General features: G+C 30.9%; 2 protein-coding genes across 4 annotated transcripts in view; both read right to left on the bottom strand.

Annotated features, from left to right (window-relative positions):
• Positions 1-1,600: 1,600 nt before the first annotated feature.
• Positions 1,601-4,498, bottom strand: LOC109338664 (4-hydroxy-tetrahydrodipicolinate synthase, chloroplastic-like). The gene is made up of 3 exons (XM_019575950.1): positions 4,371-4,498; positions 3,308-3,388; positions 1,601-2,810 (listed from the first exon to the last, which is right to left on the bottom strand). The coding sequence occupies exons 1-3, from the start codon at positions 4,460-4,462 to the stop codon at positions 1,883-1,885; spliced, it is 1,101 nt and encodes a 366-aa protein (XP_019431495.1). The 5' UTR covers positions 4,463-4,498; the 3' UTR covers positions 1,601-1,882.
• A 6,124-nt stretch (positions 4,499-10,622) lies between these two features.
• LOC109338663 overlaps positions 10,623-17,445 on the bottom strand; it is a 39,957-nt gene continuing 33,134 nt past the window's right edge. Inside the window, exons 1-5 of one of the 3 annotated variants that reach the window (XR_002106570.1) lie at positions 16,375-16,764; positions 13,045-13,124; positions 12,906-12,964; positions 10,884-11,257; positions 10,623-10,836 (exon numbers count right to left, since the gene is read on the bottom strand). Coding sequence is in view for 2 of the 3 variants with exons in the window: in XM_019575948.1 (XP_019431493.1) it covers positions 10,953-11,257; positions 12,906-12,964; positions 13,045-13,124; positions 16,375-16,713 (783 nt within the window). In the remaining variant the exon portion in view is untranslated. Of the gene's footprint in view, positions 11,258-12,905; positions 12,965-13,044; positions 13,125-16,374; positions 16,765-17,445 lie in introns of those variants that run through there. The other 2 variants (XM_019575948.1, XM_019575947.1) reach the window with 2 other exon arrangements.

A 17,445-nucleotide genomic window follows, 5' to 3' on the forward strand; every position in this document is an offset into this window, starting at 1 on the left:
CAAATATCGTGACCATTAAACTTTGGTTGATGATCTATTGGATTTATTTAATGGTTTTTCCAAAGTCTTGAAATAATTCCTAAATCTTGAAGACTATAGAGTTCAATCTAAAAAGTTGAAGATAAAATTTCCAATGTGACTTGAAAATATGACAAAGGTTAATTGTACACTATCTCATTATGAAGAATTCTTCTTCCCCTTTACTATATAAGGATATCTTTGAGGAAGATAAATATGATAAGCAAGTGAGAAGAGTAACATAGAGAATAAGTGAGAGAATTGATATCTATCATAGTGTGAGACTAGATTAGTCCTAGTGGGAGACTAAAGAATATTGTGTTTCGTCCTAATTGTAAGAGATCGAGTGTTATGCTCTAATTGTGAGAGCGATAATATTGTAATCCTACTTTTCATACTTGAGACATTTCAGACTAGGTCTTGTGATTTTTTACTTCTCAATTTTTCTACTTTTTCTTTATTTATTTGTTTGCTCGTGGCTTTCGCAACTGCCCCTTTTGCATAACACTCGGGAGAGATATTAGCTTTTTTTTTCAAAAGTGGTATGAGAGGTGATGGTTCGACAACTAAACCAAATATTGACAAGGCGATAGTTTGGTGACTAAGAAGAGTATTGAAACGACAAGTGATCTATATATCCATGTGGGGGTTCTTGTGGTGAATGTATTCCTGACGAGGTCATGTGGTGTGTTCCGTTAACTAACACTTGATGGAGAGATATTGGCTATTCCAAGTAGAGTTAGTATAGTGAATAAGTCTCACATTATGAAGAAGTGAGTGAGTTAATATAATAAGATAAACTCATAGACCTAATGCTCACTTAGTGCATGGAAGAACTTTATCCCGTGAATGAACTTCCGAACACCTAACTCATTTTTAAAAATTGCATACTTTTGTTATATATATATATATATATATATATATGCTTGTCTGAAATTTTACTATATTGCTCCAAAGGGTTTGACTCATTTAATTTACATTTTATTTAGTGTGCATCAATGTAGATTATGAAATAGGATAATTGAATGAGATTATTATACTGAATCAATGAATCAATAATAAAATCTGGCCTATATTTATGCATATTAGACTCCATTGTACAAGCTGCGCATTATAAGAGCTGTGTCTTGCTCTAAATGATATACACATTAAAAATGATTTAAAGTAAAGTTGGCAAAATAGATTTTTTTGACTAGGCTTGAATTACCTCATTCAAGTTTCATTTGTTATCGGGCTAGACAAAAAACCTCGCACTCAACTTATGCAAGAAAAAAGGAGTTCAATTTATTCGTCTCAACGGTATTTTTTAGTGTCTTAAATTTTCTAATAAAAAAACCCAAGAAATACCAAAAAAACTAAAAACAATCTCCTTACAACTTCTAAAATGATCCTGCAAGTACTGGATCTGATGTTTTGTGTAGTTGGAAGTTTTAGAATGATTCTCCTCTCCTTGCATTCTTGTACTCTTCTAGTCTCCTTTCTTTGTAGTTGTAGCTTGCAAAGCACGCAATCCATAATCCATATCATGGCTTCTTTCCAATGGTGTGAACTCTATAATTATGAACCAGTTTCCATTTATAAAAGTGACCAAAAGAAACCAAATGTTCTCTATTGAGTTTATTTAATTGGCTATTGTACATAATTTGATTTATGAAATTTGCAACACTAGAAAGGATACAGAACCCAAACTTATTTTTTGGTGAACATACAAATAACCTCACCCTATATTTGAAATGAAACTTGAAGATACTATATTCATTAAGGTAGTGAGTGTTTATTGAACCAAACCATTTCCTCATATAAACTAATTTTCTTAAGTATTCTTAAGATGTGTTCTGGGACACATATTAGAATAACCCATACATTAATATCGACCAACTAAGATAAAATCATCATCATCTAGAACCTGAACATCTTTTTCTCCAACAAAATGCTCTCGGCCAATTCCCTTCACCAAATTGACAAACTCTATTCTCTTTTCCACAGGGAGAGGTACATATGGTAGCCGGAAAACTGGCCGGACAACCCCGAGTTGAGCAAGAGCTGTGTTTAAACCAATTGGATTTGGCTCCTGGAAAAGCCAATCAACCAGAGGCATGACCTTTGAATTTAGGGTCGAATTCTCCCTGCCAAACATGAGCTCGCGCATTAAACCAGGAACGAGGTTGCTGGTAACAGATATCACTCCAGTAGCTCCATAACCCCATCTAGCATCATGGCATTGATCATCATTGCCGCTCCACACGACAATTCCATCATCAGTATATTGTTTGATACGGTCATTTCCCACGCATTCCTTGACACCGGCCAAGTTAGAGTTATGAGCCAAGGATTGAATTACACGTGGAGGAATGTCTTGACCACTCCGTGAAGGTACATTGTATATGATTGTAGGGCCCATGGAAAGCACACCATCAAAATGAGAAACCAAGCCATCCATTGAGGTTTTGCCATAGTAAGGGTTTATATGAAGGGCGGCATGCATTCCAACGGCAAAACCCTGTTCCGAACCACGAATTGCTTCCCTTGTGGAGTTGCTTCCGGTGTTACCAACAACCTTAATTTTCCCACCAAAACAATTGACTGTGTGCCCAATAAGCATTATGTGCTCATCCCAGGTCATTAATTGGCCTTCACCAGTTGTGCCACCAACAATAATTCCTTCCACACCATTTTCAATCTGTGCATTCACCAGGCCATCATAAGCTTCAATATCAAATCGGCCATCAGGTAGGTATGGAGTTTTGATGGCTGTTATCAATCTGAGACACTTTATGTCATCGGTTGATGTCCTGTGAAAACAGAACATATAAAATTCACAGTAACAAGTTTCCATAAAGCTCCATTCTTAGATATTCTTATGATGTTTGCAAACAGAACTCTAAAAATAGAGAAAACAAAAATTCATATTGATCAATAAAAACCGGCCCATAGAAAAGTAGTCATGAAACCAGAAATAAAGATCAACATTTTTTAGCCATATTCCTCAAAATATACAGTTGCATAGTTCTGTATCTTTATTCTATAAATCATTATAAAACTGTTTCACCAACCAAAGACAGATTGAAATGACATACAAGAAAAATTCTGAAGTTCGAAGTTAAGATGTCACAAGTTACATAAGAAAAACTCTTCCAGAAATTCTACCCAGAGCACTGATTCCAAATGCACACATAAATAAATTTAATATATAAAACAACATATTGGACATGAAAACAAATGGAAACCATAATAGCAGAATGGATCAACTCGAAACAGTACATTCATAATCCGAAGTTTCAAACCTCACCTATTTTTCACCTCGAAGCTGCGCATGGGGAGGTGGAAATTGGGTATCACAGCTGCTTGTGGAGGCTTCCAGTATGAGCTTCTGTTAATACAAACAAATATTAAAGTTAAAATGATTAAACAAACTAATATCTGAATTAATGGCTACAAGTTTTGGTATCTTTCTGCTGTGGAAATGGCACCAATCACTGGTCTTAGACACTTGTGAAAGGGAAACCTAAATACAGGGGAATGAATGCACATTATTCACTCTGACAAGTTATTTTAATTGTTTTCAATGTGGCAAACAGAAAACATTCTTGACTCTTGATCTTAAAAAAGAAAGCTGGTAAATTTATTTAAAACCTAAAAGAAATATTGATGGTGAAATGCAGCAAATAAACATCCCCACCAGTCCCCTATTTCCATGAGATACTACAAATAAAGCAACATAAATGTAATTGAATCAAGCATCCAAAAAAATGATTACTTTCTTCTGATAATAAGTTGTGAGCCCGTGAAGATACCCTTTGGTAACTCCAAAAGTGTAAATAAACCAGAAATAGAAATGACAGGAAAGATAAGCCAAGTGAAATGCAATTCACGGATCTCTCCACTAATGGATAGTCAAGTGGTTATTTTTACTTATATTTTCAATTGCAAAAATATGATTTTATAATAAATAAAATGATAAAATGTCATGTCTTTTATATGTTATTGTGTGACAGTGTACAATAAATAAATAATATTGAATTTGGTCTTTATAAACTTCATTGCCTACTATTTTGATGGTAAAGAAAAGTAAAAGTATAAACTAGTACTAAGATTATGAATGTGTATTAAAATAGTCTTTATTAAATTCATAAAAATGTTGAAAATAACTAATTTGGTTTACATTTGATATTTTTGGAATTATTTTTAGTTTTTCAATGTTTCAAAAAAATCAAGTATATAAAAATAGAAAGTGACTGTATCATATAGCACACATAAAAAAATTATAAGAAAAAACACATCAAGATACGAAGAAGAGAAGTAAAAAATTAAACAAAAAAAGTGATTAATTGTAAACAAAAAAAAACTTTAACCTTTTGTTGCCATCATCGGCATTGAACCGATGAACCGGGAAACCGAATCCTCTCAAGCATGCACTACTACAGTAGCTCTTCAACGTCGCCATAACAAGTTTCCTCTTCAAACCCAACACGAATTCAGCTCCAGAAGATAGTCTCAATTCGAATGAATGAAAGTAGAGAATAATAAGCACAGGGATTTTCCCGTGTGTGGTGGAGCTCCGGTGAAGAATGACGTCAGATTCCGGCAAAGAAGATGAAGAATGAGAAGAAGAGAAGGTGTGTGTGGATGTGGAGAGTAGGGTTTTAAGAGTGTGATGGTGCTTTATTTAAAGTGTTATTAATCTAACTTCAACTTAATTAACTACTTTGTTTTTTAGCTTAAAATTATAATAATTAACTTTTTATTATGTTTCCAATTTTGTATTCCCTTCCTCTTTTTCATATGGTATTTCTTTGGGAAAAAATCTCAATAATCTATCATTTAGTTTTCTTTATTAGTTTTAAAGCTGACATGTAGATAATCTTATCCACTTTTTTATGAAAAAGAAATCTTACATTATGTATTATTCTTTTATTTATTTATTAGAAGATATTATTCTCTCCAAGGTGTGATTTTAATGCATTTCACAATATATATTACTATTATTATTATTATCTTATCTATATTTCTATTTAATTTTATTAACTATTCCAAAAAGTAAGATGAATAAATAGTTGATGATGTAATGAGTATGTTTAAATTTTGAGTGTAATATTTATACAATGTAAATATAACGATTTATAAACAGACATTATATCATCAATCATTCATTTGTATTATTTTTTTAACATTCGATGATAATTAAAAAATGAATGATGGATGATGAACTCATAGTATATAAAATCTTTACAGTGTCAGTGCAACAAAGATCCAGATATGATTTTCTTTCATTATTTTATATTATGTGTAATACTCATAAGATTAAATATCCTAGAATTGATATTTATGTGATATGAGACTTTGATATTTTAAGAGAAAATATGTATGCATTCACAAGAGTTTTTTATATTATTATATCATTTATATTTAATTATTATTAACTTTTAAACAAAAATAAATATTAAATCATGTACTGATTATATAAAAATAAAAATCTTTAGACCGTTCATATATATTATACTCATATTTTAATTCCAACCCACAAATTTTGTTTTAATCTTTAGTGTGAGCTTATAGGGTTTTAGTCTTCGCTTCCTCGCCCACCTTTTTTTACTGATTTCAAGGTTTGGGTTGTTTGGCCCCCCTCATATTAATGGCATGTGAAATTTGTTAAAATTTAATAATGATAAAATATTTATATATTATTAGTAAAAAAATTTATAATATCTTTTTTTCGTTTTCCACATGTATCCTCACACTGAAAGTAATCATGTCCAAATTGGAAATTTCCACAGGTACGTGAGACTAATTCTCCCAACGGACATTTTTCCATCCACAAAACTCGAACCCGAAACTTTACTTAAGAGGAATCAAACATGTACCACTTGAACCAACGCCTATTAGTTTTTATAATATCAATATGTAATCTATCATCTTATTTAAGAATTGATAATATTTACCATAGTGGATAATATATAAACTACAAAAAAATTCTTATATTATCACTTCATAAATATTAAGTCGATTTAATAATGAATCTCGTCTTTATTATAGACATTATTAGATTGTGTGGTCCCCACGAATTAATAGATAATTTATTACTTTGATACAATGAAAAAGGGTCTCAAATACACATTTTTCGTATTTTTTTTCATATTAATTTAAATTTTAATGAAATCAAATAACAAAGTTTCTTTTTATTTTTTAATATTAATTATTATTTTTATTAATTTATATTCTTCATAATATAGAATTTTATAATTATATATTCTATTTTTAATAAAAAATAACATAAAATTAACTTTAAAACTATCTAACAAGATCATAGCATTTCAAAATTGAAGATTGGGACGTTTTAGATGAATGTTTTTATTTTGTAATTTGGATATGCTTTCTCCCAAAAGATATAAATTTCAACTAGTATTATTTCACTATTACTCGGGTAGTTTGGACAACCTAGGCACTACAAAACTTTTGTGTACAAATAATATATTTTAAAAAATAACTAGTAATTACCAATTTTCAAGAAATTATATTAATTATTAAAAGCTCAAACTATATCATGGCTCCTCTCTTTGCATAAATATTATATGACTATATTGTAAAAGATTAATTTGTAACAAATAGGATTAAATGTTACTTAAGAAATATAGATAGATGGAGAAAGATATTCACATTGTAGGTACTTTTAATGGTTTAGTGGGGTTTAATATTTATACATTATTATTATTATAAAGATTTATACACGTGATTTATATATAATTAATATATCATTTGTTATTAATTTATATTATTTTTTAGAAGTTAATGATAATTAAATATATATGATAAATAATACATTATTAATGTATAAAACGCATATACTATTGTATATATTTCTTTTTTCTCTTTTTATCAACCAAAATTCAAAACTCCAAGATGAAATTAGAATTAGTCGGCGTTTGTTTTGGTAAAAGGTAATCCACTTATTCAAAAGCGTTTATGGTAACACATTTGTTGTGAGGAAATGAATTTCAACTTTTTTTTTAAATGTTTGAAGTGATTTCCATATTAAAAATACTTTCCTTTTTCTCGAAAAAACCTAATCAAATGAGCCTTTATATTGGCGTCGAACATTTTTTAGAATTTACTGTACATGTTTTTACAAGCAAAATTTATATACACTGTTATGTTTTGAAAAAATATAATCAATATTAAATTTTTAATGATTATCTATACTATATATATAAACCCAGAACATAATATAATTATCAACCATGGTATAAATTCTTTTTTCATATTTTATCCTTAACAATTTTTACTTTTTACAAATAACCATATAATTGGACATTCTAATAAAAAATTATAATTTAAAGTATTATCCAATAAAAAATTATAATATAAAATATACTAAAACAAAATGAAATGTATAAAAATTAAATATTTAATTACATGTATTCTATACTATATATAAAGCCAAAACATGATATAATTATTACTATGGTGTAAATTTATTTTCATATTTTGTCCTTGACAATTTTTTATTTCTAAAAAAACACATAATTGGACATTCTAATAAAAATAAAAAATATAATTTAAAATATATCCCATAAAAATTATAATATAAAATATACTAATTACAAAAAATATTTTAATTATACAAAATGAAATGTATAAAGTTGAATATATAATCATATAAAATAAAAATGTAGGTTGAGAAACGCTGGTAATTTATAAAGTGTGTTTTATATTTATTATTCTCCTTTTTAAAATTTATATTTCTTATTTTTTTTTTCTTTAGTGTGGTTTCCGATATGAATTCATTATTTTATTTTAGTCAAATATATTAAATTTTTTATCATTAATAATTTTTAAACTTCCACGCTATCTTAAAAATTAAAAGATATAGAAAGAAGAAAAAATATATATACACTAATAATATAAGAATATTTTACACCTGTTATTGTATCATTCACTATTCATTTTCCAATCATCATTAACTATTTAGAAAAAATCTAAATGAAATGTGGATAATACACCGACTGTGTATAAATCTTTACACTATCAATACATAGATATTACACTTTTTATAAATGCATAATAAGTATATATGGTCAATAATTTGCTTTATTGTGCTTCAACAATTTGTAGATTCTACTTAATTAATGATAGTACTTTTGATGTAACCTTCCAAAAAAATCGACCATTAATTAAAACTACATTTATTCATTGAATCATCCAATTCAATTTGACATATTCCTTCAACTGCTCCTGACCCATTCCAATTAAACACTATCAATTATTCACTCTCATTAATTATATCAAATTAAATTTTAAATCCATTTTATGGTCCGTATTTTATTACAATTGCAGATTTTTTGGTGCAAAACTCCAATCCTTATTGAACTAAATTAGTAAAGGAACCGATAAAAAGCTAGATGATAGTTGAGGAAACCCCAATACATTGTATAGTCTAGAGTACTGCACATACACAAAATATAAATAAATAAAGAGTTTAAAATTTATATATCGTTAGTGTAATATTTTTTACATTATTAATATATTATTCACTCTTAATTTGTATTATTTTTGTTTGAAAGTATATAATAATTAATATATAAATAGTGAATTATTTGCTGACAATATAAAAACATTTACAATATCAATGTATTAGGAAACAAAACAATAATACATAACAGGGCTTATTCTCTTATATTTTGGTCACTCTATTATTGGAGAAAAACTTATAATCCTGTTGATTTAAATTTATTTTGTTTTTGTAATTGGTAAGAAAACTTAAAATCTTTTATAAATTTATTTTATTTTAGTTAATCATTATACTTTGATATATCAAATAACATAACCAATTTTGGTTCAAGTGGTACATGCTTGATTCCCTTTAAGTAAGGTTTCAAATTCGAGTCTTGTGGATAAAAAAAATACATGTTAGGAGAGTTAGCCCCACATATTTATGGATATTCCTAACTCGGACATGATTGTTTCTAGTGCGGGAATATCAGTAGGAAACAACAAAAAACCATCCACAATAACATAAAGTATGAGACAACCTATTTCTTCCCTACAAGCATATTTATTCAACAAGACAACAACCACTTCTATCATGTTAAATTAATCAATTATATAATTATAATATAATTATTTTTTGTTTACGTGTTTGTTTCATTTATATAGTAAAAATAATTACCAAAAAATATAAAGTTTATTTGTTTAGATAATAAAATTGTCAATAATTGAAAATTGGAGGGTTAAAATTGAAAACGAAAAATGTAATGAAGTTTAGTAGAAATAATTGTAGGATGAAGTTACAATGATGGATGATCACAAACAACAAAGAAGCTCTAAATCTGTGAAAGTAGAAAAACAGAGACAACGGGTTTATAAGCACAAAGAAAACGTCCTCATTTTACACCTATATGTTACAATATGTTTCTGATACTTGTCTGATATTGTAGTTATTTATTTATTCTAAGTTTGACTTTGTAATTATTTTGGCTTTCTAAAATCTTGATATGAGTGTCTATGGAATCAAACTTAGATGTTAATTGTCTGATTGTATTATTTACCGTTTGGCCTTACTGAACTCTTCATTCTACTTTCCTTAAGCCATTACAAACATCTCAAGTTGGCACTACAAATTGGTTGTTCAAGTCAGTGAAATTGGAATTGTTTTGCATGAAATTATTGACCAATTCAACCTGCTCTAATGGTGAGTCTCAACACTACCATATACTCACAGAAAGCAATGATCAAGCTCACAAAATTTATAGTCATTTCATCAATGTTCTTAGTCAAAAAGCAATGATTGCAATCCCACTCCACCTCAAAGACTTATTGCACAGCCCCACCCCCACTTCAACAATACTGAATACCTTTAAAATATTGTTAATCAGGAACGCATCTGTTATCTTAGAAAGTAATCTGTTATCTCAGAAAGTATCACTTTATGTACCCGCATTTTTAATTGGTTTGTAAAAAAATATGTTAAAAAATTAATGACTAAATAATTTTCTAATCAATCACAAGTGATGACACTTGAAGTTACATTTTTTGGGACAAAAGATGTGATTTTGTTTCATAGCAGACAAAACACAAGTTACAAAATCATACAAAACAGATGCAAAGATGAAAGGTCCAACGACCACAATTCCACTGGCCTACCAACACTAACCACAATTTTGATCACCCTTGGATGAATTTCAACCCTCATAACTATCTCTGTAACAAATCAGGAGCAATCGAGCATGTGGTGAAGGTCTGCTGAAGAGGGGTGCATTTTGTGCCAAGTTAAGAACTCGTCCTAATGTGTGAAACACACAAGCTCCCTCAAGTCTAACAATAGGAGTTCAAGCAGTGGAGATCTAGAACATGACCTTGCAATACATTGGAGGTACAATGTCGGGTTCAAGTATGGTGGTGGTCGAAATGCAGATGATGGCGGGATGAAGTTGGACATCAGGGTTGAAGATAATGCCACACCACTCCTCCATCTTCTTATAACGGAACTCTAAAAATCCTACTCCTCTATAAATATATAATAGAATCTCAATGTTGTCCAACTCCATGCCTCATCCTAAACTTTTCACTTGATTTTTTGTTACATCATTGATCTACATTCTCAACCAAAATTTCAATTTAAGATCTCTTTATTGAAACTAGATAAGGAATGTTTCATCAAGTAAAGATACACGAATTCAGGGTACAATTGATATTGGAAACTTAAGTTCAAGTCACTTATAATGAGATAAATAAACAAAAAAATAATATGACGACAAGAGATGGAGAAAACCTCTCTCCTCTTAACACCCCATCACATTCCCTTGAATCCTCCCTTTCCCACACATTGCAGAAAGACATCTCTAAGGACTGTTTCCAATCAACTTCATTATCATTGCTCTAATCAACCCTTTTACTTTGCTTTGATGCTGTTATTTAGAACTTTGTATAATTAAAGATGATCACAAAATAGGAATGTTCAATGCTTGCAAGACATCCTTAAACTCAAAATCATGTGTTTGTCTATTGAACCTCTCAACCAGTTTGTACCTCGCATCGTTCAAATAAAAAGACTGAGCAGTTTCCAAAAGCCATTCTGCTTCTGAGTCAGTCAGCTTGCTTGTAAATACAATATCGCCACGGATGAGAACTAAGTCTTTGCTCTCTGCGAATTCTTTGTAAAAGGTCACAGTGAAGTAGGGAGATGCTTGTGTTCCCCTGGCCTTGTAATCTTCAAGACCTGTAAACATCATGTGTGGTGCTTGAACTGCAAGAAAAGAAAGAGTATGTGAATGTCAGAAAACAATTAAGGTGGAAAAAGGAAAGCAAATAAAAACACTCAGAGTAATTAAAACCATTAGCCTCAAACATGCTTTGTTCAAGTTTTCCCTATTTTTTGTGAAATAATGTTAAGGGGCAAATCATTCCCCAAATTTTCATTTCCATCCCCTCCCCAAAAACTTTTGGTTTCCCTCTCATCTATGAAGGAGATATACTGCTAAATAATAAATTTATGATCTATTTCTGTCTGCTTCAAGAGAAATTTATATTTCTAAAACAGCAACTGTATTGGAGCTTGGGAGTTCTGTAAAAAGCTTTCAAGGATAGAAAAACAGAAACTGATCCAATCAGATCCTAGGTTATCGAAACTGGTATTTTACCCTAGAGCTGGCATAGCCATAAGGTTTTTCAGAAATAAAACAGGTTATCACTATTTTCTAATTCTCACTTCTGGGCACTTTTACATTTTCCAGTGTTGAAAGATCAATATCTAAACTTCGACCAAACATAGCGGAACAGCCTAAGTTATTCGCATTCAAGGTTAGTTCATGATTTCTATATATCCTTGTGTTCACAATTGCAATAATTTAATGAGTGTAATATTTATGCAATGTCATTATAAAGATTTATACATTGCCACTGCATCATTCACCATTTATTTGTATTACTTTTTTTGAAGAGTTAATGATGATTAAATATGAATGGTGGATGATGCAGTGACACTATATAAAACTCTCCCAGTACCAGTGCATACATTTTTTCTCTGATTTAATCTGACATTTTGACCTCCAATCCCTTATGTTTTCCGCAAGTTATGAAATTTATTACCTGATTTCATGGCATTCCAAGCATGTCCTTTATTCTTTTTTTGGTTACAAGTATGTCCTCTATTCTTTTATAAATAAATCATGTCCTCTATTCTGTTATAAATAAATATCACACTGAAATATATTTGAAGCGCATTTCTATATAAAGATGTCTATCAAGAAATTCCTTGAATCTCTTTGATATATTTGTTTAATTGTAGCGGCTATCCCGCTACCGCTATCCTGCTATCATGTTTTTAGGGTCGTCCACTACGCTCCACTATCCGCAATTGACTACCTAGCTTTCTTGATTTCCAAAAGGCAACACCTAAAAATACATTTCGGATGTCTCCTGTGCTTCAAATGTTCCATCATGTATCAACTTCTATTTCTACTCTAATCAATGAATATCAGGGCAAACTAAAATTTTAAGTTCAAACTCCTTTGTCATCTAGAATATCAAGGTATTATATGCTAAATGATATTATTGACTATTGAGTAAAGTATAATGTGTAAGTAGGTAGTGAATGTGATTGAGGAGGGTGGTTTATGCTCTGCCTCTATCTCTCTTTTCACTTCTCAATCCAATCGAAAAATTTCAACAATTTACTACAATAAGTTTTTCTTTTCTTTTTTCCCTTTCATTTCAATCTTTCAGGTTCACTCATATACTCACCACATCCTAAAAATAGTACATATATTTAATTGGAAAAATGGTTTCTCTTTTCGACATAAAACCAGCAATCAGGTGTAACACAATTTTGATTCAAAAAAATTAAGTTTTACAGCATAAATGACTAGAGAGACAGAGAGCAAACTTTGTCTAACCTTGAATAAACATTGTCGTATAACCCTTTCCTCGCCACAAAGGAATGACAAAATATCGGCTGCCAAAGATAAATAAAGCAGAGACCATGAAGTCTGAACAGCACAAATTCATAATACAAATATTGAAAAAAATGAATACCATTCAGAAGCTCTATGCTCGAGCAAGTGATAAAGTTTTGCTTTCATGGTTGCTCCAATATGACCTCTTCCTATGTGATACTGAAAAAAAAAACCAGGCAAACTATATAGTTAAAAGTAAAATAAAAAGAGATCATCATTTTAAATATAATTGCTAGAAACAGCTGAACAACTTTTTCATAGTTAAAAAAAATTCCAATAAAACTCAAAATCTACTCTTACTTTCCGCAACTTGATAATGACAATACAGTTGTCATAAAAAAGAAGATGCTACTTATATCAGTCATCAGCATATTATCCAACATGAGAAGAAAATAAAAAAAAATAGGTTTAAGGGAAAATTCTAGAGACAGAGAGAAGATCAACTTGTCTTGTACTACGAAGATCACATTGCCATATCATATATGTTCATGTATTATCTGGCAATAATTCACTAACCACACAACAGAGAGGGTCAATGTTTTACACTCGGCAATAAGAAAAGCTGTACTAAAGTCCACAAATCTTCTCTTATTTTGTCATCACATCAATTTTTTAGAGTCTCAAGAGCATTTGAAAGAGAAAATAACTAACAAAAGCACGTGCTAGAGACAAATAAAAGGCTTTTGAGACTCTTCTGGTCCTTCTCCCAATGCATCTAATACTAAATTCTTTGAACCAGCTTCACAGACACAAGCATGTCAATGGAATTACTCGTAGCATCCTACATTTATTTACAACTGTAATTGTGTAATTCTATAATTATCTCCTTAATTAGCATTGCCTATCATTTTAGCATGGCTGAAATTATGTAATTTTGTAAATATGTCCTTAGTTAGAATAGTGCAAGTATAGGATATAGCAATTATAGCAGTTTAGCAAATTTCAGGGATTGTATTATACTATTTATATCAAAATCTTCCAGCAAGAGAGGACACGGTTTAAACCTATATTTTTCAGTAAAATTTCAATCCCACCAATCATTCGCACTTTTGGCTGTGTTTGTTATGTCCATTTTCCCCCACACGAACGCACTAAGTTCACAGCTCAATCTATTAAATGTGTTTTTCTTGGTTACTCAGCCCACCAAAAAGGTCTTACGATCCTAGTCTACATCTGCTTTGAGTCTCTAGAAATGTTATTTTTCAAGAAAATACTTATTTTTTTAAACAAACCATAAGACTTTCTCTTCATCATCCATATCTATTTCGTCATTCTACAGGACCAACAACACCAAAACCTTTCTTGGTATACCAAAGACACAAGGCTGTCACTCCAAATTGGCAACTACATCAGATGGATATCAAGAATGCATTCCCCTATGGTGACCTCAAGAAGGAAGTTTACATCAAACTTCCTACATGTATGCCTACCCAATCAGCTAATGTTGCTTACAAACTGAAGCATTCTTTATATGCATTGAAACAGACATCAAGAGTATGGTTTGAAAATTTCGAACACTACTTGGCTTTTCCTTCACACAAAGTCAGTATGATCCGTCCCTTTTTCTACAAAGGACTCCCAATGGAATTGTGGTGCTACTTGTTTATGTGGATGATATTGTGGTGACTGGTTCTGACTAACTCTACAATCAAAAAGTTGTTGCATTCAACTTTCCACATGGAAGATATTCGCAAGCTGACTTACTGCTTGGGTTAGAAGTTCAGTATCAACAACAAGGCATCTTTGTGACTCAGCACAAATATATTCAAGATATAATTCAGTTAGGTGGCCTCACCAATGCAACTATTGTTGACACCCCCGTGGAATTTAATGTAAAATATAGACGAGACGAAGTTCAACTTCTACAACACCGAACTTTATACCATAAGTTGGTCGGTAGTCTTATCTACCTAACCATCAGTGGAGCTGATGTCTCTTTTGTTGTCCACGTGGTAAGCAAATTCATACAAACTCCTCGACAGTTCCATCTTTCCGTTGTAAAATGCATTATTTGATATCTCCTTGGCACCCCACTTGTGGCTTGTTTTTCATTGTTAGTTCATCACCAAAACTCCACGCCTACAGCGATGGTAATTGGTCATGGAAATGCAAGAAACGAGACTCGGTCTCTAAGTCACCCACTGAAGCACAATATTGCACCATGTCTGCAACATGCTCTGAGATTGTTTGGTTGCATGATCTTCTTTCTGAAATTGGTTAAGCACAGTCACAACCAACTCCGTTACATGCTAACGATAAGAGTGCCATACAAATTGGAGCAAATCATGTTTACCATGAACGAACAAAGCACATAGAGGTAGATTATCACTCCATCCGAGAAGCCTATGACAGCAAAGTTATCACTCTACCTCATGTCTCTACATCAGTTCAAATTGCAGACATCTTCACCAAAGCATTGACAAATAAGTTCCTAATTAGCAAATTGACGCTTGTAGATTCACCAACATCAATTTGAGGGGGATGTCAATGGAATCTTACATTTCTTTACATATGTAATTGTGTAATTCTATAATTATCTCCTTGATTAGAATAGCTTATCATTTAAGCCAACGAATGCTTCATTATTGCATAGCTGAAATATGTAATTACGTAATTTTGTAAATATCTCCTTAATTAGAATAGCACAATTGTTAGATAGCAATTATAGAAGTTTAGCAAATTTTCAGGGATTGTATTACATTATCTATATCATAATTTTCCAGCAGGAAAGGACACGATTCAAAGATATATTTTCAGAGTGTAGCATACATATAAAGTGAACAAATCAAACAATAGAAAATAGGGAATTTCTATGGTACCGAGTGTGTTGTCAAGCACTGATTGAATGCTGTTTTTGTAATACACTAATACAACAATAAAAAGTCAACAACCGAGCCTTTTCCCACTAAGTGAAGAACATCACAATATTCTACAACAAATTTTGTCTATAAACAAATCATTTATGCCTAAACCCTTATGGTTCTGCCTATACTTTTTCTTTGTCTCACTCTACATCTAACTATTGAGCTATTCTTCATCTAACATAATCTCATTGCTCCAAGGCTTCTATAAGTCTTCTCCGCACATGTCTCAAACCACCTAAAGCAGAATTCTAAATTATTCACAACAATAAGTACTACCTCCGTTTTCTCACTAATGCATTGTTAATCCAATGTTTCCGAAATCTCTACTCACCCAACCCAAGATTTTCTTATCCTAACATAAATTCACCTTATTCTCTAATTATCTTGTAGCTGATTCATAATAAATATGTAAAAATAATCAATATTCAAAGGAATTCTTCACTACTCACCTTGTTACCAGACCTAGCAAAGAATAAAGAGTAATACAAAAGTGTTATAGAAAAACAATAAACAAGAATTAGTGCAATGAGATTGAAATTTATTACATCATCCCAAGCAGAGGCAATATCCTGAGGATCCCGATTCTTGAGTCTATGCACATCAACAATAGAATCCAAGGGTTTAGGTTTCAAAGGTGTGAACCCGGTAGCGAAATTTGACAATGCCCTGTTAAATCCAACCGAACCCCATTTCATGAAATCGCATAGAATCTCGGGTCGTTGTTGCGATTTTTGAGAATTTGTTCCTCCGATGGGAATTGCAGAGAATAAAGAGCGTATCAGGGAAGAAGAAGAAGAAGATTGAAATGGGTTATTGAAATGGTTTGAGATTGTGGAATTAGAGGGTAGGGTTCTAGAAAGGGTTGAACGTAATACCCTATGCATAGTTGAAGCTGCGATAGAATGGAGGAAACGAGAGAAAGGCTATACTTAGTTTATTTTTTTCACTATATAATGTCGTCAAATATTATCTAATCATACTTACGGAGGGAGTACATCTCATTTCGTGTCACTTCATTTACTTATTGTTTGTTATCAGTCAGTAAAATTAACAAGAGTGTAAAATGTATACACTGACATATAAAAATTTATACATATGCACTTTGTTATCCACCATTCATTTGTATTACATTTTCCGAAAATTCAACAATAATTAAAAATTAATAATGATAATATATAAAACTCATACACTGTCGATATGCACATATTTTTTTTCAATTAGTAACAAATAAATGTATGTGATAAAATGTGGCAAAGAGAAGATGTGGCTCCTACTTAAGATAATACTTTGAGTTAATAACTATGAAGTAAAAATTTATACACATAATATATACATGGTTATGAACATGAGTTGGATTAGTGAGTTAAGGCTTCATTTTATCAAACCAAGAAAATGTGTATCTCCTACTGCCAGTGAAATCATGACATGTGTCATGTTTCATCATTTTTTATAAAAATATTTTTAAAAATAAACAAAATAGCACACATGTCACATTTTTACTGGTTAGAAGAGATAAGTTATCTCCTTATACAAGGAGATACATTATTCTCTTATTAAATATGGTTCAATACTTTATACTTATTACTTATTAGAACTTTATATTAATGACAAGTGCA

This window comes from Lupinus angustifolius, unplaced genomic scaffold (genome assembly GCF_001865875.1).
Source record: "Lupinus angustifolius cultivar Tanjil unplaced genomic scaffold, LupAngTanjil_v1.0 Scaffold_32_86, whole genome shotgun sequence".
NCBI lineage: Eukaryota > Viridiplantae > Streptophyta > Magnoliopsida > Fabales > Fabaceae > Lupinus > Lupinus angustifolius.

Excerpts from the sequence above, each read along its gene's own strand:
- LOC109338664 (XM_019575950.1), bottom strand. The coding sequence starts at position 4,462 with ATGGCGACGTTGAAGAGCTACTGTAGTAGTGCATGCTTGAGAGGATTC. Across the intron at positions 3,389-4,370 it reads GCCGATGATGGCAACAAAAG|AAGCTCATACTGGAAGCCTC; the intron begins GTTAAAGTTTTT and ends TTGTATTAACAG. Across the intron at positions 2,811-3,307 it reads AGCTTCGAGGTGAAAAATAG|GACATCAACCGATGACATAA; the intron begins GTGAGGTTTGAA and ends CTGTTTTCACAG.